Source organism: Lepidochelys kempii, chromosome 12 (assembly GCF_965140285.1).
Source record: "Lepidochelys kempii isolate rLepKem1 chromosome 12, rLepKem1.hap1, whole genome shotgun sequence".
Classification (NCBI taxonomy): Eukaryota; Metazoa; Chordata; order Testudines; family Cheloniidae; genus Lepidochelys; species Lepidochelys kempii.
The window spans coordinates 21,161,846-21,188,664 of NC_136391.1; the positions used below are offsets into that span (position 1 = coordinate 21,161,846).

Sequence of the window (26,819 nt, forward strand, 5' to 3'; positions counted from 1 at the left end):
CAATGAATCCATCCTGAAAGCCTATTTTTGTGCATTATAATGTGTCTTGTTTGCAGTCTGGGCCACCCTTCAGTGAGACACACCCTAAAATGCAAGACTTGAGAAGTGACACCAGGGCACTCTGAGGGAAGAGGAGGAGCAAGTTTTGTGTTTGTAAAATTCCAAAGCCTGCACTTCTCCAGCTCTGTCTCACAGTTTAGGAGAAAATCATGTGGGATTGCCCTGCAACAAAGCAAGCTGTCACTGCGGCAGTGCTGCTCACGAGGATCCTGCCCAGAGGTTCCACTTATATAGCACCCCCCAGATGCACGCTGTTCTCAGGGCCAGACCTAGGAGTTTTGCTGCCCTGGAGAAACTGGCAAATGTCGACCTCTACCACCTCCGAGTCACTCAGCCCTTACTGTTTTGCTGTATTAGATCATTGTCGGTATGGGAGAACTTCCTGTACCTAAAACCACAAGCTCCATTCAGAGGAGCATTGCCTGAAAACTCTCTCATGGGGAGTGGCCTTTTGAACAACACTCAGCTGCCATCACTGCGGCCCTTTGTGCTTCAGGAGAGTAAGCAGGAGCGCAGTACGAAGTGCACCATCCACAAAAGCACTCCTGAGGCTGGTGGTGCGCTGGAGAAAGACAGCGGCGAGGGGCATCATTGAAACAAGGAGAAACAAAGAGGGTGAGAGTCTTGTCCCCTGGCAAAATTCCCATGGACTGTAATGGGTTCCGGATTTCATCCATGAGGTTGAAAGCAAAACAGAAGAGAGATACAACAACAAGACATGATTTTCACTGCATCCAGAAACTAAAACAGCGCCCAACCCCACAACAGGCAAACTTCTACAAGCCTTTGGAATGCATGAAGTTCCAGATCCTCTACATACTTCAGGCACGGAACCACTTATCATCCCCTCTGAACCTCTCAGCAAGTCAGGCCATGATTTGCCCCATCTCTCACACAGCCCGTGGCACAGAGAAAGGCTCCGGCAGGGTCTGGGCTGACACAGAAAACTTCCCACGAACTGCTTCTATTCCTAGTCCCACTGGACAGCTGGAGGTCCCAACGTCCCTCTTCTCCGCGGCTAGGTGGCTCCCTTGCTCCCCAGCCAGTACCGTGATGATTCCTCCTGCCCGGCCTACTCATAGCAGCTGGGTGCCCTGCCCTGCCTCACCGCCAGCAGCCGGATCCTTCCCTCACCCCCTGCTGGCTACCCCAAGCCTCGCTCCCCTCTCACCTCCCCATACTCTGCGGGGGCCCGAACTCCGCGGCTGGGGACCCTACGCCCCTCCGTGCCCCTGCAATCTGCCCCACCCGCTTCCATTCAGCCCCCTGGCCGGGCTCTCACTCTGGCGTTGCGACTGGGCGAGATCCAACAGAGGGGCGTGGTCAGAGCGGAATGTTGAGTCGGAGCGTTCCAGAACCGGACGGTCTTGTTCCGGCTGCCGCGCGCTGATTGGCTGAGGGGCAGCGAGGAATGCTGCGGTGCGTTCCAGGGCTGGGGGGGGTGCGGGCCGCGGGAAGCCGGAGCGCAGTCGCCTCGGCCGCGCCCGGGAGCGGGGATCTGCGAAGCCCCTGGCGGCGGCGGCGGCGGCGGCGGGACGGGTCGCGTCGCGTCGCGAGGCAGGGGATCCGGCTGGGAAAGGCACAAGGTAAAGCGCGCAGGGGCGGGGCGGGTTGCTCCAGCCCGTGTGCAGGGGGAGAGGCGTTCGCTGCCCGCGGCAGGACCCCAGCCCGCCTCAGCTCCCCCCGTGTCCCCCTCCAGCGCGTCCCCCGCAGCTGGCGCTGAGTCAGGAACAGCAGGAACTTTACCGCACCCCAGCTGACTTTCACGTGTCACTGGCAGAGCCACGCCGGGGATCGCGCCTTGGCTGCATTTCACATGGGAGCGCCCAGCGCTTAGCTATTGCGAGTAAATAGGTAGCAGGTGTTAAGTCCCTGCAACCGCGTTGGTGACATGGTTGTACTCACTGGCTCCCACGAGGAGTGGGATCGGGTCTATTTATATAGGTACTTCTCTACTCCTAGTCACGCGAGAATCTGAGCACCTTGTAAACTTTAATACATTTTTTTTCTCACAACCTTGTGAGGTAGGTAAGTATTATTATCCCCAGCTAGGGAATTGAATCACAGCGAGGGTGAGCCAGACCCTGCCAGTGTTACACCTTGCACCACAAAAAAGTTCAGCTGAAATCAGTGGGACTTTTTGCATGGTAAGGTACTATGCACTGTGAGTGAGGGTGACAGGACTGGGCCCTTAGAGTTTGGTACAAGGCCATGCAGAAATCTTCCCAGTCCAGTGTCATCCTTCCCCCGAGTCAGTTTAGAAATATTTGCATTGAGCAACATGTTTGGAAATCTCTGTCCTATAAACAAGATCCAGTAATATGAAGCACAGAGTGCATTTTAAACAGTGTTAAGCAGAGAAAATTCATAACAGTAAATGCTCAAGAATCCTTCAGGGTATGATTAGTCCAGCATAGCTCCTGGGACTTCCTTTGTTTTTCTGCTCACTATCCTTTAGACAGTAAACTCTTTGTATTTTTGTCTTCTACAACACTGAGCATGTTGTTGGTGCTTTACAAATACTGAATCATAACAGTAATAATAATCCTTCTATAACTCCTCTGTAATGTGATTGCACTGTTTCTAATCTCTTTTCTTAATGTATATGATTAGCAGTGATGTACTCATCTGTTAAATGGTATAGTAATACTCACCTAATTTACATGTTTGTAAGGCACTTTAAGATCCCTGATTAACAAGAGCTATATATATGCTAAGTATTTACTATCTTTTTTTTTTTCCCTTCTGGAAAAATAGGCTTAGTCCCGCTAAAATACATGACCATGTTTCAATATCAATTGCAAATTTTGTAACTTTTTGCCATCTAAGGAATTATGCATCATGCATTTTATGTGGCATTGTGATATGCACAGACAGCTTTCAGGTGCTGGGAGACCAGGGTCTGTGTGGAACTCAGGAAATCAGTATTATAACTGAACCAGTATAGTTTGAAATGCTTTGAGGTGAAACCAGGAAACTGTTTAATTGCAACATCTACAGTTATATTTTGATTTTTTTTTTCCTTCAAAACAGCTTTATGCTTGATTGGCCTGCACAGTTGCTGGGTTTACCCAAGCAAACTGTGTATTTGTTCATGCAAATGGACTCCAGCTTTCTGTTTGTATTCATGAACAACTGATCTGTGTCAGCAATTAACATTACTTTTTCACTTGCAGTTATGGCCTTCCATCTCTCTACTCTTGCAGAGTGTGCATCTCTAGCAACTTAGCGGTTTGTAATACCATCCTGGGGCATATGTTTAATACCAAGATAAAAAAGAAGAGTGCTAACTACTGATTACTAGCAACACTTCCTGCAGCCTTGGTGTTACATACAGAAGATTAGAACCTTGGTGTTACATACAGAAGATTAGATCTGATTAGATTTTTAAGGCCAGAAGAGACCATTAGGTTGTCTAGTGTGATCTGTATACCACAGGCCATAGAACTTTACCCAGTTACTCCTGTAGTGAGCCCAATAACTTGTGTCTGACTAAAGCGTATCTTCTGGAAACGGATCCAGGCTTGATCTGAAGATTTCAAGAAATGGAGAGAGTCTGCACCCCTTCCCTTCGTGCTTTGTTCTAGCGGTTGATCACCTCACTGTTAAAAACGTGTGCCTTATTTCTTATTTGAACTTGTCTGGCTTTAAGTTCCAGCCATTCATGCCTTTCTCCACTAAGTTAGGAGTCCTTTAGTCCCAAGTATTTTCTCCCCATGAAGGTACTTACACCTTCATCAGCTGCAGTCACATTAGCTAGTGACAAGATCACACGCCAAGGTAGCCTGATTCCAGCTGGTGCTCTGTTGAAGGGTTCCAGAGGGAGACATGCCCAGGTCTCTTTACTGGAAGGATATCAGTGATGACATGGAGGTCTCTGAGTGGGCAGTGGATGTGTGGTAACTCTCATGGACTCCCCAGGGCACTTGGAGTATCCCCTGCCTGCACTCACAGCTGATTACAGCACCTGAGGGGAGGTGCCATTGCTGAGGCTTCTACTTCTCCATAGGAAACCCACCAGGCCCCTGTGGTTAACACTTAAAGGTTGCGTAAGTCATTGTGTATAGATAGGCTTGAAAACTGTGCTCAACATTTTTAATCAGGGTGAAAAATACCTGTGCTGCACTCAGAGGTGAAAGAAAGCCGGTACAGTGTACCGGCAAGAGCCAGTGCGCCGGGCCGTGCCGGGCCGCACCGGCTTCCCCAGGCTGGCGCTTTAAAGGGTCCTGGGCTCCCTGCAGCGGCCGGAGCCCCAGGGTAGCAGCGGCAGGGCTCTGGCTGTGCTTTAAAGAGCCCAGGGCTCCGGCCGCTGCGGGGAGCCCCAGGCCCTTCAAAGCGGCCATCCGAGCCCCGCTGCTGGAGCCCTGGGGTAGCAGCGGCAGGGCTCCGGCGGTGATTTAAGGGGCCTGGAGCTCTGCTGCGGTAGTGGCGGCCAGAGCCTGGGGCTCTTTAAATTGCCCCGGGGCTCCCAGCTGCCTGTACAGCTGGTAGCTCTGGGGGTGATTTAAAGGTCCCAGGGCTCCTAGCCGCAGCCGGAGCCCTTGGGCTTTTAATTCTTGATTTAAAGGGTCTGGGTATTTAAAGGCCCCGCCTCTTCCAGTCGAGAGCCACGCCCCCTGCTCAGGACTCCAGAGTACCGGTAAGTTCTTTAAGTTATTTTCACCCCTGGCTGCACTGTTCCTGAGGCAGCATTCGCCAAAGCCATGCTCCCTTTCAGTTTAAAGGACTGAAACAGCTGTGCACTGTGTTTAATTGTCATGTTAATCAACTACAGTATTTAATTTTTTAATATATAATTTACTACTCCAAATGATCGAATTGTGGAAACAAAGAGTTCAGTGTATTTCACCAGTATTCATTAGCTAATATATATTAACTAGCTATAGAGCAAGTTGAATACCAAAAAAAAAAGGTGTTTGTCAAATGCCAGGGAAATTAGTCTAGTATGCAACCATCCCACACCGTTTTTGCTTTGGCTGTGCCTTCGTTCCGTTTCTTTCCTTTCCTTCCTCCTACAAATCTGTATGTACACAATACTTCTCTCACATGGCTATTCCCACCAGTTGGGGCTTGTTCTGTAATGAGAGAAAGTTTTTACCGTTTGATGGCTATTTGTAATGAGTTGATGGACCGGTGACCACATTACACAAACCCACCATCACGACTGGCACCTGTGTGTATGTATGTATATGCATGCCCACATTTTACTGTTTATTGGTAAATATACTGTAGTGATTTAATTAGCTCCATAGCATTTCCTTTAATAACTAATGTGATGTCTCTGAGCAGACTTCGATACGAGCAGAACAAAAATGACATATTTTCCCAAATTAATAGGCTGGATCAGAAATTACATCCTGACTTTTTAATTTGCTTGTTACTTTATTATTCCTAAATTATGGTGTCTCACTTCATGGGTGGGGGGGGAGGGAATACAATATTGCATATTCCCAGAAGTCTGTTTTATTTACCAGTAAGAAAAGCCCTAAATTCATGCAGTGCCTTCCATTTGTACAGAAAACTAAATAACATTTTAAATTAATCACAATGTTATTAAAGAAAAATTGGTTTTGCAACCTGATGCATAATCCATAAACAAATGGTAATTTACAGTTTATCTGAGAAGTATACACTCACTTTAATAAACCATTTATTCCTTGGGGAGTAAGGTGGGAAGTGAACTTCTCATATTTTTGAACTGATTAAATCAGAGCAAATTTTACTGTAGAGGCAGAAATCCATGGGTGGGATCATGGGACACCAGGGATATGTAATAAAACTGTTTTGCCCATCTGACCCCATACTGGCAACACACTAACAAGCAGTGGTTTGGAGGATTCCCCCCCGTTGGGTAATTAATAGTTCTTCTTTCAAAAAGTAACAGGTTAGGGTACTGGGGTACAAGAATATAATCTCCAGATCCAAGCCACTAGACAGGTAGTTCCTTTAGTTTTTCTCTCATTTGGGAGTGGAAAGGGTGTTTACACGCAGTCTGTTGTCCCATTGTTCTGGTGTAACAAAATTTGCAAGTGTTCTGTGCTGTGTAAGAGCCAAAATAAGCATGATAGTTAAAAAATTTCCTAAATGATTTAGGAGCCTAAGTCCCACTGACTTGCAGTAAGGTGTTTATGAAAATTTACCCTATGTCTTCTGGCGGCATATCCTTAATCTGGGATTACATTGTCAGTTTATTTAGAAGTTTAGGAAGTATATAGAATTCTCCCTGTGTCTCTTTCCTGACCATCCATGCACTCCCACTCACTACAAAACTTTACCATTCTTCTAAAATAGAGGATTGACCTAAAAGTCACAGACTAATATGGAAGATTGGGGTTCCACTGTCCAGGACCAATGCCTAATGAGAAGCCAGCCAACCCCACAACATCTGGGAAAGAATGGGGCGTGGTGGGATTCTCACCAGAGCATTGTCCTGAACCCTGCTCCACCTTTCGAATTAGCTACTAAACACACTACACATACTCAACCCTTTTAAAATCACTTTATACCCTAATAGTCTCACAGAGTCCCTCTGAGAGATCTAAGGCTTATTTTACCTATTGTACAGATAAGTAACATGGGAAAGAGAGGAGGTGATCACATGGTGAGTCAGTTGTAGAGCTGGGAATAGAATCCAGGAGTCAAGCTCTTATATTACCATGCAGTGAGATTGCCATAAACAGGATTAAGAATCTCTGTAAAACCTATCCAATTCTGCATTGATAATCCCAAAATTCCTGAATTCCCCCACACCAATCTGCCCTTGTTTCAGTCTCTCCTTTATTACTTCTATTTCTCTTTTGGCTGGGTATCATTGTGTCTTTCTTATCTCCTTTGTGCTCAAAGCTCCTCTCCTAAGGTTTTGTTTGTACGTGTCCAAAAGCAGGCGAGACTCCAGATCTGGAAAATCAGTGTACATGGCATTTATCCGAGGGCCATGCTGTGCCTTCTGTGTGCAATCATTCTTCTGTTTAAACCTTTCATCCATTTATTGTGCAATGTCTGTGTAGGCAGGAGGGAGAAAAATGATTGTAGACTCGCTGTAATGGGAAGTGCAGAAGTTAAATCCTGGCATTGTTATGCCTGCAGGATAACCACCTAGGCTGGAGGAGTCTCATCTGCTCCAACCAGCTAAGCGGTGACACTGAGACTGTCTTTCCACTCTCCCCAACACAAGGGGAAGACAGTTTTCCCATAATGCAACATTCAAAATTCCTTTATTTAAAGGAAAATGTCTCTAGAACATTACTTAAGAAAATGTTGCTCCTTTAGGCCTTCTGGCATAAGGTGCTTGTAAGTCCCATTCTAATATCGCTCATGAGCACCACCATGAAATAACTAGGAAAGGCTGCCTCCAACAACACTCTTATATGGAAATGGATGCACAACTGTGTTATGTGGGAGTGGAGTAGATGGGTGCGGAGTTTCAGCTGTGTTCTTAGTGGGATGGGCCTGGTGGCATTTGTATCCCATTAAACATCCCTGACACAATTATTGCTCTTTCTTTTTCCTTGGTTTAAACTTCACAGAGCAGAAGTCATGGTCTGCTAATATTTTATTTTTCAGAGAAACTTTCCAATGACAGACAGATATTTTCCTGTGTAACCTTTAGAGGAAGAGTGAATAAAATCTCTGCTATTTTTGTGCTACTTTCCCTCATTCATCAGTGTATGGTAGAGGTTGCAGTTGGATTTAGACTACACTACACATTGATGAATAGATGTGCTTAATGCAGTCTGAATCCATCAAATCTATTGTCTCATAGCCTTGAAGAAATACTGTACATCCTGACAGAAGTGAGTCAGAGGGTCATTAGGGCCTTCCCTGAATTCAAGGGAGGTCAGGGGTTTGTCCTTTTTTTGGTTGCTCATAGCTTGCATTCGCCTCATTATGCCTGTGTGGGACATAATCCCAACAACACGCAAAAAGTAGCTGTTGTGGTTCCATCATTTATTAGGAAGAAAGATTGCCAAGGAAAACACAGGTGCTCCGGAAGAAATGTTGGCTTTCCCTCTAAATTCATACAGAAGCCAATGCCTTGGGCACCTTGCTGCTAAAGGCACTGTATTTACATGTCTGCTAAAGACATGGCCCTGATCATTTGTGGTCAGGCAGATTCAGCACCCAAGGATGCCCATTTTACTCAATGACAACTGATGGGTGCTTGGAAAATACAGCCACTTCATCTAGGTTCCTAAGTGGGAGCTGAGCTCTTTTGAAAACTTGGCCCTAAGCTTCCTGTAAATTATATGGTTATTAATAGCAGTCTTCTGGCCACATTCTAAATTCATTGTCTCCAGTAATTTTGATTGGCTGCTGCTGTTTTTAGAAACTGCTTAGTGTCACTATATGATGTTTAAGCTACTACTCTGGAGGTGGTTGTGTTTTCCCTATCACTACCCCGAAAGGGTGTGTTGAGATGAAGAATGCCCTATGAATGTAAATTGTCTAGAATTTTCTCCATGTAGTCTCCATCACTGACGCTAAGAAGTCTAAGCACTGTGTGGCTTTTAGATCTTTTGAAAGCTAAGTTTTTGAGATAACAAGTAGTTTTGTATTAGCCATTATAAGAAATGCTAACAAACAAAGACCTATGCACATCCCCTGTGAACTCTGAGCTACTGCTGTCTAAAAGGAAGTGATTCAGTTTCTTATGAGGTTTCTTGTGGATTATTACACCTAGACCCAGAGTCTTGGGGCTAATACCAGTAACACAGCATTTTAAATGTGTAAGTGGAGGAAGATTTTACGTCATGAGCATGAAGGTATTTAATTGACCCCAAATTAGGGACTTAAAGGAGTTACTTTCACATCATGTAACCTGGTACTTTTAAAAGAAAAAAATGTTGAACAGGGGAGTAGCGTTGTGGAGATGAGAGGGAGGAATGAGTATGCTATGATCTAGTTCCTTTAGTACTATTCAGAAAGTTTTCAGAATGACGTGTCTTTAACTGGAAACACAAATAACAAAAGGAACACTTGGTGTGATAAATGCAGGGGTTGGGTTGTGTGGGCTGGCTTGTTTGGGGTTTGTTTTTTTTTCAGTCTTGTCAGTCCAATAAGAGGAGGCTCACAGGGGATAGCTCAGAGAATTGATAATAGAGCATGCAGCCTTCCACTTCTGGAATTCTGCTTCGGTTCCAGCCTGGGTTTGCAGTGATCAAAGCTGTTACCATCTGGGTGGTGAGTAGTATCCTTGAATTCAATTAATTGTTTCATTCCAGTGCCTAGAGGAAAGTTTGTCTATGCAGCCTTAGTTGGTAGTCTCATCAGAGAGGCTAAGAATTGAGTGGGTGTGGAGACTGCACTTAGATCGCTGCACTAGCAGACTTTCCACCTATTAGCAGCAGGGAGTGCAGCTGCACTGGTGTTAGCAATAAATGCGAGTGTAGATGGTGGTAAAAACAATTGCACTCTGTTTACACGAGCACTTAGTACAACTGAACCAGTTGCTAATAACAGGTTTAAAAAAAAAGCGCTAGTGTGGACACACCTGCAAAGGCAACCCCTTTTAGGGTAGGGGTGCAGTGATGAGCGGGTTGCCAGAGCCAGCCCTGCTGTACAGACAGAGCTCTAGTTTTTATGCCTGTCTATCAAGCACCTTTCAGGAGTGACATTTAAAAAGGCATTGTAAGATTGTATTGACTTCTACGGACTGATCTGCACACAGTTTTTTGTATCAATATAATTGTTGGTTAGGGGTGTAGTTTTTCTGTTTTTAACACCGATATAGTTATCCTGGTACGACTCCTAACATGGATGCAGTTTTGCCAGTATAAAGGTGCCTTAGAGCAGTTTAGCTAATTCCCCTTCTTCAGTAAAAAGAACAGGAGGACTTGTGGCACCTTAGAGACTAATGCATTTATTCAAGCATAAGCTTTCATGAGCTACAGCTCACTTCATTGGATGCATGCAGTAGAAAATACAGTGGGGAGATTTTATTTACACAGAGAACATGAAACAATGGGTGTTACCATACACATGTATGCTCATGCTCAAATAAATTGGTTAGTCTCTAAGGTGCCACAAGTACTCCTTTTCTTTTTACTGTAAGGAGAGTGATCAGGTAAGGTGACAGGTTTCAGAGTAACAGCCGTGTTAGTCTGTATTCGCAAAAAGTATATATAAAGTCTGCTGCAGTTTCCACGATATGCATCTGATGAAGTGAGCTGTAGCTCACGAAAGCTTATGCTCTAATAAATTGGTTAGTCTCTAAGGTGCCACAAGTACTCCTTTTCTTTTTTCAGGTAAGGTGAGCTATTACCAGCAGGAGAGAGAGAAAAACAAAAAGCCTTTTGTAGTGATAATCAAGGTGGGCTATTTCCAGCAGTTCACAAGAATGTGTGAGGAACAGTAGGGGGGAAAAAAAAACATGGGGAAATAGTTTCTTTGTTTAATGACACATCCGCTCCCAGTCTTTATTCAAGACCAGAGAGATTGAAGTGTTCTGTAGAGACTGTCCGGTTTGGCCAATGTACATGGCAGAGTGGCCAGCAACGTAAAAGAATAAATGGACACAAATCAAATGTTAAGAATTATAACATTCAAAACCAGTTGGAGAACACTTCAATCTCTCTGGTCACTCGATTAGACCTAAAAGTGGCAATTCTTCAACAAAAAAACTTCAAAAACAGACTCCAACGAGAGACTGCTGAATTGGAATTAATTTGCAAACTGGACACCATTAAATTAGGCTCGAATAAAGGCTGGGAGTGGATGGGTCATTACACAAAGTAAAACTATTTCCCCATGTTTATTTCCCCCCCCCTACTGTTCCTCACACATTCTTGTCAACTGCTGGAAATGGCCCACCTTGATTAACACTACAAAAGGCTTTGGGTTTTTTTCTCTCTCTCTCCTGCTGGTAATAGCTCACCTTACCTGATCACTCTCCTTACAGTGTGTATGGTAACACCCATTGTTTCATGTTCTCTGTGTGTATAAAATCTCCCCGCTATATTTTCCACTACATGCATCCAATGAAGTGAGCTGCAGCTCACAAAAGCTTATGCTCAAATAAATTTGTTAGTCTCTAAGGTGCCACAAGTACTCTTTTTGTCGCTACAGACTAATATGGCTGCTACTCTAAAACCCTTCTTCAGTAAATATTTCTGTTACGTATTTTGGGGGAAAAGCTTGATGCAGTCTCATCGTATAGTGATAACACTTTCCATTCCTCTAGAATCTCTGGAGGATGCTCATCAGAAGCTACCGAAGTTAGACATAGTTTTAAATCAACCAGTCCAGAAAACTTGTATCCAAGAGTTTTAAAAGAACTGTCTGAGCTCAGTGGACAATTAATGTTGATTTTTCAATAAGTCAGAGCATTGGGGAAATTAGAAAAACTATTATTGTGCCAATTTTTAAAAAGGATAAAAACGGTAATTATAGGTTTATCAGTCTGACATCAGTGCCAGGCAAGATAATGGAGCAGCTTGATATGGGACTCTATTAATAAGGAATTGAAGGACAGTAATGCAATTAATTCAAATCAATCTGGGTTTATGGAAAATAGATCTAGTCAAACTAATTTTATCTTATTTTGATGAGATTACAAGTTTGGTTGGTAAAGATAATAGTGCTGATGTACTGTACTTAGAACTCAAGGTATTTTTGACTTGGTACTATGACATTTTGATTTAAAAAACAACAACAAACAACACTAAACATGATGCACATTAAATGGATTAAAGCCTGACCAACTACTTGGTCTCAACATGTAATTTTAAGTGAATGGGGACTCATCCTCGAGCTGGTGTGTTTCCAGTGGGGTCCCGCAGTGATGGGTTCTTGGCCCTATGCTATTTAACATTTTTATCAATGACCTGGAAGAAAATATAAAATCATCACAGATAAAGTTTGAACAGGACGCACAAATTGGGGGATGTGGTAACTAATGACGAGGAAAGATCACTAATTAGAGCGATCTGGAGCTCTTGGAAAACTAGGTGCAAATAATATGCATTTTAATAGGATCAAACGTAAACTTATACATCCAGGAACAAACAATGCAGTTCATACTTCCAGGATGGGGGGACTCTATCCTGGGAAGCGGTGACTCTGAAAAAGGTTTGGGGGTTGTGGTGGATAATAAGCTGAACATGAGCACCCCCTATGATGCTTTAGCCAAAAGAACTAATGCAATGCGGGGGTGCATAAACTGAAGGATCTTGAGAAGGAATAGAGAGGTTATTTTACTTCGGTATTTGGCACGGGTGCAACTGCTGCTGGAATAGTGTGTCCAGTTCTGGTGCCCACAATTCAAGCAGGATGTTGATCAATTGGAAAGGGTTCAGAGAAGAGCCATGAGAATGATCAGAGGATTAGAAAACATGCTTTATAGTAATAGACTCAAGCAGCTCAGTGTATTTAGCTTAACAAAGACAAGGTTAAAAGGTGACTTGATTACAGTCCATTCGCACCTACATGAGGAACAAATATTTAATAATTGGCTCTTCAATCTAGCAGAGAAAGATAACAATCCAGTGGCTGAAAGTTGAAGCTAGACAAATTCAGACTGCAATTAAGCGGTACATTTTTATTTTTTTTAACAGAGTAATAAACCATTGGAACAATATACCAAGGGTCATGGTGGATTCTCCATCATTGACCATTTTTAAATGAAGATTGGATGTTTAGAAAAGAAGGCTTTGTTGGTGCTAAACTGTGTGACAGCTCCCAGCCAGCCAAGCAAACTCCTTAGGACTCTCCCTACCCTTACTTTGCCTTGCAGGGAGCACTTGGTGTCCCCAGTTCCCGAACCCCCTTTGCAGTATCCTGTCCCTGGACACTAACAGAAATTACCACGTCTGCTGTCTCAAAGAGCCTGAATGCACTGTTGGCTCCGCTGATGTTGCACACAAGGTATGCAGTTTACATTAGAGAAGGGAGCCAGGAGGGAAGATAATTATCTGGAAGAAAACCTGTTTTTTTCCCTTTGTTTTGTTATTGATTTTATGGTTTTAAAGTCTGTAAGTATCCATGATTTGCTATGGAGTGTTAACACATATGTTGCACAATGATATTAATGACCAGTGTGTCACTGGATTTCCTTTGATATCTTACTAATCTATAAAGAACATTGTGTATCATGAGAGCAATGAGTTAAGTGAGGTGAGTTTCAGGCTTGATACAAGTCGCTGTTGCATGGGCAGTGAACCCTTTGCCAGTGGGCATGGAGGGGGCTCTGATGGTCACAGGTCCCTTTGGAATCTATATGAATGGGAATAAACTACACCGGCATAAGTACTTTTATCCTGGTATAACTGTAGCCACAATACAGAGTTTTATACCTTATCCAGTATGCGATAGAAGGTAACTGAAGTATGGGTAACTGAATTCTGATTCCTGAGAATAGTCAGTATCAGCCTGCTACAAAATATATCAGACGCTTCAGTGGGTTTTCCTTTTCATTTTGAAGAGTGCTTTAATAAGTCATTGCTGGGTAGTACCACCTGGAAAACTTAAACTCATCTCCTGGCTCTTTGAAAAGCTACTTACTGCTGTTTAAATTTGCTGTTCATTTTGGAAGCTAGGATTGATTCAGTTGTTTGCTGAACACAGTTATTACTTTATTTCCTCCTCCCCCCCACCTCTCCCCCCTCTAGGGTGAATGAAGGAGATGGACCATCTGGTTAACACTGAAATTAACAGCCAACGCATTGCTTCCGTGGAAAACTGCTTTGGGGCATCTGGACAACCCTTAGCTGTGCCAGGAAGGGTCCTTTTGGGTGAAGGAATTTTGACCAAAGAATGCCGCAAGAAGCCTAAGCCTCGGGTATTCTTTCTTTTCAATGATATCCTTGTGTATGGGAGCATAGTGATAAACAAAAGGAAGTACAATTCCCAACACATCATACCTCTTGAAGATGTCACCTTAGAGACACTGCCGGATACCTTACAAATGAAGAATCGATGGATGATTAAAACTTTGAAGAAGTCCTTTGTCGTTTCTGCAGCCTCCCTCACAGAAAGGAAAGAATGGCTTAGTCACCTTGAGGAATGCATTAGGCATCTGCTGACAAAGACAGGCAGGCAGCCCTCCATGGAGCATGCTGCCCCCTGGATACCCGACAAGGCCACAGATATCTGTATGCGCTGCACACAGACCAAGTTCTCCACGCTCACTCGCAGGCATCACTGTCGGAAGTGTGGCTTCGTTGTGTGCGGGGACTGCTCCAGACAGAGATTTCTGATGCCACGCTTGTCCCCCAAGCCGCTGAGGGTCTGTAGCCTATGCTACAGGCAGTTGATGGCAGAAAAGAAGAAGGAAGCAGAAGGTGACCAGAAGCAGCCGGAGCAGATTGACTCTTCCATGACTGGTTATGAACCATCTAGTGGTGATGACAGTGATAAATCCGATGATGACAAAGTGGAACGGTGGCCGGCAGATGCAGAATTTTATGCCTCAGAAGTATCTTGGTCATCTTTCCATAGCTGACCTTCTTACCCTTGGCTTAAAGCTTGAGGAGCCAAATTCTGACCCGCGCATAGCCCTCAGTATTTTCAGTGGTGAGCGTACATTGGAGGGTGAAATTTAGCCCCTCTTTATCTTGTTTCCTTTCATGTGTTTTCCTGATTACTAGTTCTCTTAAATCACTAGAGACTGATTTATTGTCATATTACACTCGCAGGGCATGGCCTACATCAAGGTAGGGTGGTCTAGTGGGCAGAGCACTGGACTGGGAACCAGTAAACCAAGGTTTTGTTACCTGCTCTGCCAATGGCCTGCTGGGTGACCATGGGCAAGTCACTTCCCCTCTCTGTGCCCGTTTCCCTATTTGTAAAACGGGGCTGCTAATAACCTCTTTTGCTAAGAGCTTTGAGATCTACTGATCTCTGTACAAGAGCTAAGTATTATTGTTGTCTCCAATATACTACTCACCTGGGGTGGACCTTTGTGTTGGTATTAGAGGCCCATTGATGCGGCAGCTTGTGCTGCTACTGCCTGTGGTGTACCTCCTCTGTAGGGGAGAGAGAACTTCCGCCTCCAAGGATAGGATTTCTCATGAGCACTGAATACATATAAAATGATAGAACTAAAATCCAAAGTACATGGAAGCCTGGGCTGGTGCCCTTTGACCTCAGTACAGTAAGATACTGAAAAATAACCAGCAGGAGACCTGGGTTAGACTTTTAGACTGCCTTTTGCTCCCCAAGTTGCCTGAAGCTGGGAGCCCTGGGGAAATGGTGATCTCAGGAACAGGGAAGTCTTGTGTGGCTCTGGAGCAAACCCTGCTGACTTCTCAGGAGCATCATTAGTACAGCACTGGAGAAGTCATCCCTCTCAGCCAGCGAACAGCCTTTGTGATGACAGAAGGTAATGGGGGAGTTAAGGTTTATCTTAGGGGTGAGGTGAGAAAGAGGAGGCTGGCTCAACTCAGCAGACTCACCCCATGCATATATATTTACAGGTCTCAAAATCAGTAACCCAGCCAGATTTCTATTCCACAGCCCCAGGGATGGAAGAACCCCAGCCTGGTGGGTGATGTAGCACACAGCGGTAGAGCTACGGCAAGAGGTGGTGAAGGGATGGGTGGATGGTCAAAACTAAGGTCAGATTCTGAGGTGCTGAACATACTCAATGCCCAGTGACTCACTTGCTCGTTAAGGCCCCAAGCCTTTGCTGCAAACATACTTGCATAACTTCAAGCGTGAGCAGTCCTGCTGGCTTCAGAGTTAACATGTGAGTGTTTTCAGGTTCAGGGCATAAAAGTATGTGCTTAATTTGAATTGAACTTTGACATTAAAGTTAATCTCAAGTGAGAGACTGTCTATTCAAATAGTCTTTCATCGTCTCATGCGTAACTAAAACCATTTACTATCAGCAAAAATTAGACAACAGCAATTGTATTGCAGCAAATAACTGTACAACAAAAGGTCAGTTGCTACCTTTTTTGCGTATTTTATATTGTGTATTTTATAGTCTCGAGCAAGAATTTAGTTAAAAGTAATTTTCAACATAATTTTTTCCTTACCATAGTCCAGTCTATCTAAACACTGAATTGCATGCCAAATGACCAGGTCGGGGTGTTTGGTTTTTTTTAAATTAGTTCAAAGTAATTATTCTCATGGATTTAATTTTTTCCTTTTTTTAATATACTACCAATGTCCAGGCAGTTTGTAGTATTCAACTGATTGTGAATAAAGATATGGCCAAGGAGGGGGAAAAATTGACCCAGTCAATGTGCTGTTATTTAAGAAAAAAACAAGCATTAGGTCGTATGCTTTGATCCAAACACATCCAGTCTAGGGTGAATTCAGCAGCAACTCTTCAGTCATGAACTGAACATCCGGGTTTTCTATTTACTACTTGAAAGTGAATATTACTGAAAAATATCCAAGTCTGCAGCTTCCTTTCTGTTTATTTCATTCTTTCTCAGCAGACTGTTTCTCCAAGACTCTTGCTGTCCCTTGCAGTAATTGAAGTGGTATTTTCTGGGGCGGGGAGAGGAGATGGTGCAGGAAAGGCCAACAAACCTCATGACCAAAACAAACGTTTCTGGTTTTTAGAGTAATAAAGAACATTGAGTCCTATTTTTTCCCATCCCTCTTCAAATTCTAGTTCATAATTGTGAACAGTGGCATGTGCATTTATAAAGCCTCTCTCCCATAAGTGAGTATAGGGTCAAACAAACCAAACTAAGTAATTAATTACATATATCAAATACAAAAGCCCAGAACAGAAGCCCCAGACTTCCCTAATATAAGGCCTGATGTTGTATGCCCTGGTCAGACAAAGCTCTCAGTGCCTTCAGCTGAGTCCTTAATAATTTTTTTTTTCCCTTCTGAGATCAGCTTTCCCTCCTCCCATGTATAGACATGTGCTGCAGTTCATGGGACCTAATCACTGTATGGACTGATTGAGTCTGTAGTGAAAGGGGCTTATACTTAACAGACGTCTTTGATTCAGAAAAGTTCCCCCTCTAAACTGCGGCAGCCAACTGACATGGAACCCAAACTGCTTGTAAAATGTGTACTGCAGTGCATGCCCTTTCCTGGACTGCTGAAACAATCCACCTATTCTGCCCTCCTCCCCCTTCCCCGAGACTGGCGAGAATAAAAGTTAGTGGGCAAAAAATAAACTGTAAGACACTAAGGAAAGGGCTGATGATTTAGTGTCTCAGTCACTAATATTTCTGTGAATCTAAACAAGATACTGGGGTTGAAATATACTTTACATTTGAGAGCTCTATGGAAATTCAATGCTACATGTGCTACGAGTGCTTATCTACACTAGGCCTTTTTGGGCTGTTTTCTATAAAATTTCTCACCGCTGCTAACTCCGATTCAGCACCATTGGTAGGCACATTAGTGTAGACAGGAGTTTGATACACAGCGCACAAAACACTAGGAGCTGTGCTCACAACGGGTCTCCTGTGCTCACGACCACGTGTGGATCTAAACTCGTGGCAGCAAGGAGGAGACTGTTCAGAGAGAGGCTGAGTAGCCCTGGCAACACACTTATTTGGGTAAGTATTACACGCAGAGCAGATTGCAGCCATTGCTGGGCAGGAAATTTCAGAAAACTCGTGTTTCTTTTAATTGTCTGACCAGCGAGTTGTGACTTGGCTAAGACCACAGAAAGGGAGGGTGTTCAGAGCCTGGGGATCCCTGGCTCCCAGCCCTGTGAACACACAGGCTTTACAGCAGGGTTCGTACTAATACAATATCACCCGTATTTTTCACATGACTAGCTTTCTGTTAATTTTTGTTTTTGTTTTGGCCTGATCCTATGTTTGCTCCATTTAGAAATGGCTTGCTGTTTTGGAATTAAACAAATCCTACTGCTGGCTTGATTACAGAATTTTAAAGAGGGACGAAAAGCAGTGTGCAGGTTCTGTGTGTTAATTGCATGGCAACTGAACATAACTAGGGCCTACGTTAATCACAAATACTGACCTTGAGGGAGAAAGTATCCAGGTTTGTTTTTTGGGGGAGATCTTCCTGCAGCACTTGCTGGTGGCTCCTATGCAATGACACTGCTCTTGCTGAGGGGGTTACCTGCCCATCCAACTCCAGTGCAAATGCCCCATTTTGCAGCAGTTTTGGGGAAGTATTGCCAGATGTTGAACTAGGCAGCTGACCCACTGCAGTGCTTTCAGAAGAGCACTGGAAGGGGTACATAATGTTACAATGGTGACAGCCAGATCCGCACACAAACTATGAGCTAAAGCAGGGAGGACTAGAGCCAGCTGACTACACCTGGACTAAAGTGGGTGCAAGAGCTGTAAGACCAGAAATACAAGCTATAGGAGAGCTGCAGGTAGAAGAGTTGTCAGGCCGGGAAGGTACCAGGGCCAGGAAGTAAAGTCTGGGCACTCAGAGAAGTTTATGCCTGTTTCAATGGACCCTGGAGCAAGGGGGGTGACAAGCCAAGTGAAGTGGAGACTGAATGACTAATTGGCATCCAGCCATTGAGAGAGTTGGGAGACATTTTTGGCACTTATGTAAAAAGACTCCGAGGCATGAAAATGAGCTGCTTTTCTGGTTGATGTGGAGGGGGGGGGTAACCTTTCTTTTTTCTGCCGCAGTGTGAGGGGTGGCCCTGAAGCTTTTGAGAGCGAAGAGAAACATTCCATTTGTTGAGCAATGCAAAGACATGCAAGCTCTGGGGCATGTGACTTGCTGAATGTGTTGGAGGCTTTCCAAGCAAAATGACAGGAAAACAGAGCTAAAGTTCATGGAATGTTGAAAACCACAGCTTCAGCTCTCCCAAGTCAATAGCCATATAATGAAGTGAACAAAACTCGTACTGTAGCAGCTTGCTACAAAGGCAAAAGAATGAAAGGTAAGAGTGACTCATCTGAGGTGTGAGTAAAGTGCAATGAAAGGCTCTAGAGGGCTGCAGTCAATTAAAGACGTACTAAGCTTCTAGATTCTAGAGGGTACTGCCTGGACAACACACAGTGTACGCCACAGTGATCATACTGCGGACCGGACGCAGCTTACAAGCGTGTGAGGGCACCCCAGTAAGATCAACCCTGGAGAATGGGTATTTGAGTAGCCAAGTGGGAAATCTGGCTGCCACTCAGACATAGGCTCTGCAGCAGCAAAGAACCCATCTTTCATTTAATGGGGGATATTTAAAAAAAAAAAAAAAACACAAAAACACAAAGGAACAGAGAAGGCAACTATAGCACGGAGGGCCAATCTCTACTGAGCCTTGAGGCTCATCCTAAAAATATTGGTTCTGCATGTTTGACTCTTTGGTTTAAGTTTTGGTTTTTTAACTATGTAAAGAAGAACAAACTTACTAAAGCCAAATTTGCTCTCTTATTCACTAGAAGATCTCGTATATTTTCTACATGAACCCACAGGGAATTCCCTTGCAACTGGGACCTGAGTGCTGAATACGTATTATGATTCCTCAATGCCTGTTGCTGTAAAAATAATATTCTGCTCATGATCTAGAGTGGCTCTGTACTAACTCCTGCCTCACAATTGTCCTGCAGCACCCCAGCTATTCAATGCCTGGGGCTTTCCTCAGCAAAGATACAGAGGACTTGCTTGCACTGCACTGGGTGGGGCTTTCTGATGTGGATGACAAGGGCAACATTAACAGCCTGCTTGGAATACTATTTAAGGGAACAGTGCAAATCATTTCACATTATAGTCAGCACCAGCAATAACTAAAAAGCAGCTATCCTTAACAGCTTGGTTTCAGATGGAAGAAACATCTCCACTCAATTAGAGCAGCTGACCTTGCAAGGACTTCCTAGGCATGTGGGGGGGCTCAGATGGCAAATCCATGCTCTACCCTTCTCTCCTCCCACAGCAGCTAGGTAACCCAGCGATCCCTGGCTCCTACTGGCAGCTGGCACAAGCTAAAGCAGCCTTCAGAAGGGCTTATTAACACTGGGGAATATTTTGTCCATAAGCAAGAGGCCATCCTTTCAGCAGCAGATGCTCGGATCCTTACATACTATTCATTCTGCAGCACCCAGCCCAAGCAACCCACTGGTAAAACCACAGTGATTCCCCAAAACCACCACAGTCGGTTCAGCAAGAGCAAGAGGTGTGTTTGCTTAAGCCCAATCACAGGCTGCAGTTTTCAGTTGTTAGATGGGTGTGGAAGGAATTAAGCAAGGCTGCAGCAGGTCAGATTATACCAAACCACTGGGAACTGAGTTACCTGGAGACCTCGCAAGAGCTCCCACCTTCACACTGCCACTGAACCACTTTGAGTACAAGCAGCATGGTCAAATATGCTCTTGTTGTGCACACAGCTTGGTGATATCTCTGAGGTGACACTGCAAGTAGAGGAGCATGAAAAGGAAAGTGTCTCTGGTTTGTATGCTGTGTGTTTTTGTTTTCCTCCCCCCCAGAAGCTGCCACTACTTTCACAGGGAATCAAGAGTAACAAATGCAACACCTTAGGACAGGAAGTTAAGGGACATAAATAGTGCTCTGTTTTTTGCTAATGCAAAACATCAAAAAATGTATGCCGCAGAGCCGGGTCCTGCTCCCAGCATGATGGAGGGGTGGCTGGGCCAACCCTGGGCCAGCACTGCTCCCCTATGCACCAGGTCACAGTGCCCAGAGCAGGCAGCCAAGCTCCACTGGACAAAAGCTGCAGCTGTAAGGTGAGTGCAGGACAGGCTTGCTCTGCAACCAGTGCTTAATTTGTGCCAGGACTGAGCCCTGGCACTTGTAGGCTTGGCAGTTCCTAGCCTCAGCACCTCTGGGCTTGCCGCATCAATTATAAAAGTAAATCATTGCTTGAGCCCTAGCACCACTTTCATTACAAATTAAGCAAGGTCTGCAACCCCCACACCCAAGGGCTTCCACCCCGCAGGGGGCAGGACAAAAACAAAACAACAAATTCCCATAAAGGAAAATGAATTATAAAAAATAAAAAGAATGTCACAGAGCTCTAAAAATAAGGTCTCCAGTAGAAACTGCTTGAACAACAATGAGCAGCTGCAACGCCCATTAAACTCAGCAGTAAGTGGGGGTGTTCAGCTGCTCTTGCAATGTGGAAATAGTTAACCCTTGTGAGCAGGTTGTCCTAGCGAGCTTCTGTACCACTTCCACAAGTTCAAAGAACTTCTTTACTTTCCAAATTTTAGTCAAAATGAATTATGTTCCTCTTTCTCAAGAGTACTAAGATTTTCCATCCAATACGAATTTCTAGGGGAGGGCAAAAACAGGACCAAACAGACTTTTGTTGTTTCAAAGACTATTCCAATGTAGTGCCTTCTCTTAGACTCATGAATAAACTGCACTCTCTGCAGTATACTAATTATTCAGCACTAGGCTTCACCCCCCTGCCAAAGATCACTTTGTAACTCACCCCGGGGGGGGGGATCAAAAGCACACATCCTCCAAAGCAGCCAAATCCTTTTTTTCCTCTTAACTACAATAACAGGAGTTAAAATATAGTTATTTCATCACACCACATGTTTTGCTTTTATATTTTTACCCAGAAAAAACTATTTCAAAATGTTTTGGTGTGACCACTTACACAAACAGGCTTTGAAAAAGGAAAATGTTAGCTCAGGGGTGGGCAGGCGTCTCTTTTTCCTGACAGCGTAACAGGAAAGAACTACTCACATCGCTGTTATCAGAAGAGTTACATCCAAGGTAGAACAAATGCGCCTATGTATTTTTCATATACTATGCATCTTCCAGTAGCAGCTGAAGATTCTTTGGTCTTGTGGTAAAGCATTGGATTGGGTGTTAGATCTGGGTTCTGCTCCAAGCTTGCCACGTAAATAAATGGACTGAAGTAATGAAATCAAGCTCCTTAACTCCTTGAGCACCAACACACTCAGGTGGTGGTGCCCATGGCAGATCTGCGTCCCCTGGTGCCAGGTCAGTCTGGTAGCAGCTCAAGGAGCAGCTGGTAATTGGCCTCTATAGTATTTTCAAATGCAAAGCCCTTCATTGGGTAGTATTATGTGATGCATCCAGACAAAACAAAATACAAGCATGTGCAACATACACAATATACCACAGGCATTAAATACTGCTCCAGAGAGCTGTACCAGGCACTGTGAAACTTACGCAGCGAGTGCTGTGGGCAGAAGCAGCATGCTGTCCTAGCTTGCACTGACTTGGCTGCAGCAGTGCCAGTGGAAGTGACAGAGTTTTCTGCTGTAGATGCAGGCTGGCAGGCCCAGGATCATGCTGGAACAATAAATACCCCAGACACAGCCATTCTGAATAATCAGTCATTCTGCAGCAAATTCCAGATAGCCCACACAGTCTCCAAGGCCACACTTCACTCCAACGGCACGTAAGTTTATAGCCAGTTCAAAACAATGGGACTTAAGTAGAACATCCTCCCGGGGCAGGTAGGCAGCAAAGGAAGCCTTTATCATGTGTGGCCTTATCTGCAGAAGGCCTTTTTCTGGAGTAAATTCCCACAGTGCTACTCTGCTGGCAGTCAGTTGTAAGACGGGGAGCAATTGTGCAGCCACAACACCAGCTTTGCAATGGAGCTACGGAGATACGCTGTCATCAAGGCTTTGCACAAGAGCAGGAGTCCACCAGCATAGGTCAGATTGCAGACCCAGGGCCTATATGAGGCGTTACAATCTGTGTGGAAAAAGTATAAGTATTTATCAAGGGTGGTGCCTGACTAAAGCTGCCCTGCCCACTCATCTACTATTTGAAGTGTAATCTGTGATGTCACTGATGTTCATATAACACTGTAGGTTTCAGAGTAACAGCCGTGTTAGTCTGTATTCGCAAAAAGAAAAGGAGTACTTGTGGCACCTTAGAGACTAACCAATTTATTTGAGCATGAGCTTTTGTGAGCTACAGCTCACTTCATCGGATGCATACCGTGGAAACTGCAGAAGACATTATATACACACAGAGACCATGAAACAATACCTCCCCCCACCCCACTGTCCTGCTGGTAATAGCTTATCTAAAGTGATCATCAAGTTGGGCCGTTTCCAGCACAAATCCAGGTTTTCTCACCCTCCGCCCCCCCCCACACAAACTCACTCTCCTGCTGGTAATAGCCCATCCAAAGTGACCACTCTCTTCACAATGTGTATGATAATCAAGGTGGGCCATTTCCTGCACAAATCCAGGTTTTCCCACCTCCCCACCCCCATACACACACAAACTCACTCTCCTGCTGGTAATAGCTCATCCAAAGTGACCACTCTCCCTACAATGTGCATGGTAATCAAGGTGGGCCATTTCCTGCACAAATCCAGACTCTCTCACCCCTGGAACCCCGACCTGGGATATTCTATCTACTACCCAAGATCCATAAACCTGGAAATCCTGGGCACCCCATCATCTCAGGCATTGGCACCCTGACAGCAGGATTGTCTGGCTGTGTAGACTCCCTCCTCAGGCCCTACGCTACCAGCACTCCCAGCTACCTTCGAGACACCACTGGCTTCCTGAGGAAACTACAATCCATCGGTGATCTTCCTGATAACACCATCTTGGCCACTATGGATGTAGAAGCCCTCTACACCAACATTCCACACAAAGATGGACTACAAGCCGTCAAGAACACTATCCCCGATAATGTCACGGCGAACCTGGTGGCTGAACTTTGTGACTTTGTCCTTACCCATAACTATTTTACATTTGGGGACAATGTATACCTTCAGATCAGCGGCACTGCTATGGGTACCCGCATGGCCCCACAGTATGCCAACATTTTTATGGCTGACTTAGAACAACGCTTCCTCAGCTCTCGTCCCCTAACGTCCCTACTCTACTTGCGCTATATTGATGACATCTTCATCATCTGGACCCATGGAAAAGAAGCCCTTGAGTAATTCCACCATGATTTCAACAATTTCCATCCCACCATCAACCTCAGCCTGGTCCAGTCCACACAAGAGATCCACTTCCTGGACACTACAGTGCTAATAAACAATGGTCACATAAACACCATCCTATACCGGAAACCTACTGACCGCTATTCCTACCTACATGCCTCCAGCTTTCACCCTGACCACACCACACGATCCATCGTCTACAGCCAAGCTCTGCGATACAACCGCATTTGCTCCAACCCCTCAGACAGAGACCTACAAGATCTCTATCAAGCATTCTTACAACTACAATACCCACCTGCGGAAGTGAAGAAACTTTGATAGAGCCAGAAGAGTTCCCAGAAGTCACCTACTACAGGACAGGCCTAACAAAGAAAATAACAGAACGCCACTGGCCGTCACCTTCAGCCCCCAACTAAAACCCCTCCAACGCATTATTAAGGATCTACAACCTATCCTGAAGGATGACCCAACACTCTCACAAATCTTGGGAGACAGGCCAGTCCTTGCCTACAGACAGCCCCCCAACCTGAAGCAAATACTCACCAGCAACCACATACCACACAACAGAACCACTAACCCAGGAACCTATCCTTGCAACAAAGCCCGTTGCCAACTGTGCCCATATATCTATTCAGGGGACACCATCACAGGGCCTAATAACATCAGCCACACTATCAGAGGCTCATTCACCTGCACATCCACCAATGTGATATATGCCATCATGTGCCAGCAATGCCCCTCTGCCATGTACATTGGTCAAACTGGACAGTCTCTACGTAAAAGAATGAATGGACACAAATCAGATGTCAAGAATTATAACATTCATAAACCAGTCGGAGAACACTTCAATCTCTCTGGTCACACAATCACAGACATGAAGGTCGCTATCTTACAACAAAAAAACTTGATATCCAGTCACTAAAAGAAGCCATTCCAAGTGGAGCGACATCATAGCTTTGGTTTACTTGGATTTTTATTCCATTGTGGCACAATGTGTCAATAAAGTGAAAAACCCAACAGAAATGCTTAGTGCTGGCTGCTTCAGAAAGCAGGGGGCTTCATTTTTTCCTGTCATTCATGTAATGCTAATGAGGAAGTAGAAAGTGACCTAGCCCTGCTTAAAAATCTACTACCTTCTATTGCATTGTTTTAGCACACTGGGTCTCATTGCTGTCCCATCCTGTTCCTTATCTCTATAAAAGTGTAACAGGGTAAAACAGGCATGGTCACTCCTGTTATGTCTTCAGACAAAACTGCTATTCTTGTTTCAGCCCAAAATCTTAAAGAAACATACCATGATGCCCCAATAATTTTATATTTTATAAAACTTTAGTGATACTCACACACTGAATATTAAACAGAGAAGCGCTCCCTTCCCAGATCCATTGCCGAGTTCTAGGACTTAAATCGGAGGCCAAGATTTTCAAAGGTAATTCATGATTTTAGGTGTCCAACTCCAGACACATTCAAGGGGTTGATTTTCAGACAGCTTAACTCTTTCTGAAAATCAAGCCCATTTAAGGTTTTTCAAACTGGGAGTCTAAAATCAGGACACCTGAAATCAATAGTCTCTTCTGGAAACCTTGACTGTAGTCCTGTCAGGCTGTTTCTCCCTCCTGCAATATTTGAATTTTCCCTTTCTCCCCCCCATTACCACCCCAAATCTCTCTGCCTCTAGTTTTTAAAGGCTGTATTTTCCTGGAGCTGGGCATCCACAACTCTTTCCATTTATGCTGGAGTGTGGAATATTTGTAACTTCCTAAAGAACCGTGTGAATGGCAGAACACATCTACCTTAAAACTGATTGAATCTTGCATTGTAAACATTTGTGTGATCTGAGGGTTCACTAGCGCTGTCCATTCATGGAGAGGTAACAAGCGGAGTTTGGTAAAAGTAGATATTTAGGGCACTGTAGATATCAGTACTTAGATCTCATACATTGTGAAAAGATTTAAAGATGCTGATTTACTCAAAGAATACACAAAGATCATATCAACAATCACATGACCCAGGGAGCATCTCACTTTAAGACAAACCTCTCCTTTGACTTGCGTAAGCAAAGAGTCATACAGTGATGGCTTCTCAATGTAATGTTCATTGTATCTGAGCTTGAGACAGTCATATGAGCTTTCAGAGTAGTTCACAACTGAATTATTTGGATTCAGATGGCATGGAAACATTAGGGTAAAGGACTTGTCTACTTAAAACAAGCCATAAAGGTGTTGAATGTAATTCTTCTTCGTACGCTGACTCTGAGATCCAGCTGGAGGACATTTATATTAGAGGTCTCAGGTGACTGACATACTGAGGTCAATTTTTCCTATCATTTATTTAATTACACGCTTGTACAATGGAAAAAACTTTCAGGGAGGAAGAGCAGGCACAAAAGCAATGGGTGGGTTTTCCTTTCTTACAGGAAAGACATTTCCCATAACATCAAATGTGTTGCAATGTTCATGTAATTTGATTGTTTTGGACAGGGTGTGTCACATTTTACATACAGTAGTAGATGTGCTGGAATATTAACACCCCAGAAGTGACATGTATGCAAGTTTCAGAGTAACAGCCGTGTTAGTCTGTATCCACAAAAAGAAAAGGAGTACTTGTGGCACCTTAGAGACTAACCAATTTATTTGAGCATAAGCTTTCGTGAGCTGCAGCTCACTTCATCGGATGCATACTGTGGAAAATACAGAAGATGTTTTTATACACACAAATCATGACATGCCAGTCTGCCCAGAAGAGGAAGGAAAGATTGTGGAGAATGTAGTTTCAGGGATAAGGAAGCTTGGCGGGGCTGAAAAGGTTTGAAGTCATGCAGTCAAAACAAAAAAGTGTTCCCACACCTCCCTAAAGTGTCAGTTTACTTGTACAGAGGTTTATGAGTCTGCTATAGTGTTCGAACTCTAGAACCCAGGTTGTTTAGCTCAGGCACTAGAGGTTCATAGTTTTAGATCCAAAGGTCACTGGTTCAACCCTCTCCACTGACACCCTATCTGGATG

At 44.3% G+C, this 26,819-nt stretch overlaps 2 protein-coding genes across 8 annotated transcripts in view; one reads left to right on the forward strand and one right to left on the reverse strand.

Annotated features, from left to right (window-relative positions):
- The first annotated feature begins 1,505 nt into the window (after positions 1–1,505).
- PLEKHF1 (pleckstrin homology and FYVE domain containing 1) lies at positions 1,506–15,824 on the forward strand. Of its 5 annotated transcripts, none has more exons than XM_073307773.2 (3): positions 1,506–1,646; positions 12,791–12,921; positions 13,665–15,824. In XM_073307773.2, exon 3 carries the CDS (start codon positions 13,670–13,672, stop codon positions 14,495–14,497), a length of 828 nt encoding a protein of 275 aa, XP_073163874.1. In that variant the 5' UTR covers positions 1,506–1,646; positions 12,791–12,921; positions 13,665–13,669; the 3' UTR covers positions 14,498–15,824. The 5 variants fall into 5 exon arrangements, with proteins under 5 accessions (XP_073163874.1, XP_073163872.1, XP_073163876.1 ...); XM_073307774.2 differs by lacking the exon at positions 1,506–1,646 and adding an exon at positions 5,675–9,240; XM_073307771.2 differs by lacking the exon at positions 12,791–12,921.
- Positions 15,825–19,622: 3,798 nt separating this feature from the next.
- C12H19orf12 (chromosome 12 C19orf12 homolog) overlaps positions 19,623–26,819 on the reverse strand; it is a 37,198-nt gene continuing 30,001 nt past the window's right edge. For all 3 annotated transcript variants that reach the window (XR_012154495.2, XM_073307790.2, XM_073307795.2), the window contains one exon: positions 19,623–22,599. Coding sequence is in view for 1 of the 3 variants with exons in the window: in XM_073307795.2 (XP_073163896.1) it covers positions 22,593–22,599 (7 nt within the window). In the remaining 2 variants the exon portion in view is untranslated. The remainder of the gene's footprint in view (positions 22,600–26,819) is intronic.

Coding starts and splice junctions, on each gene's coding strand:
- PLEKHF1 (XM_073307773.2), top strand. CDS start 13,670: ATGAAGGAGATGGACCATCTGGTTAACACTGAAATTAACAGCCAACGC.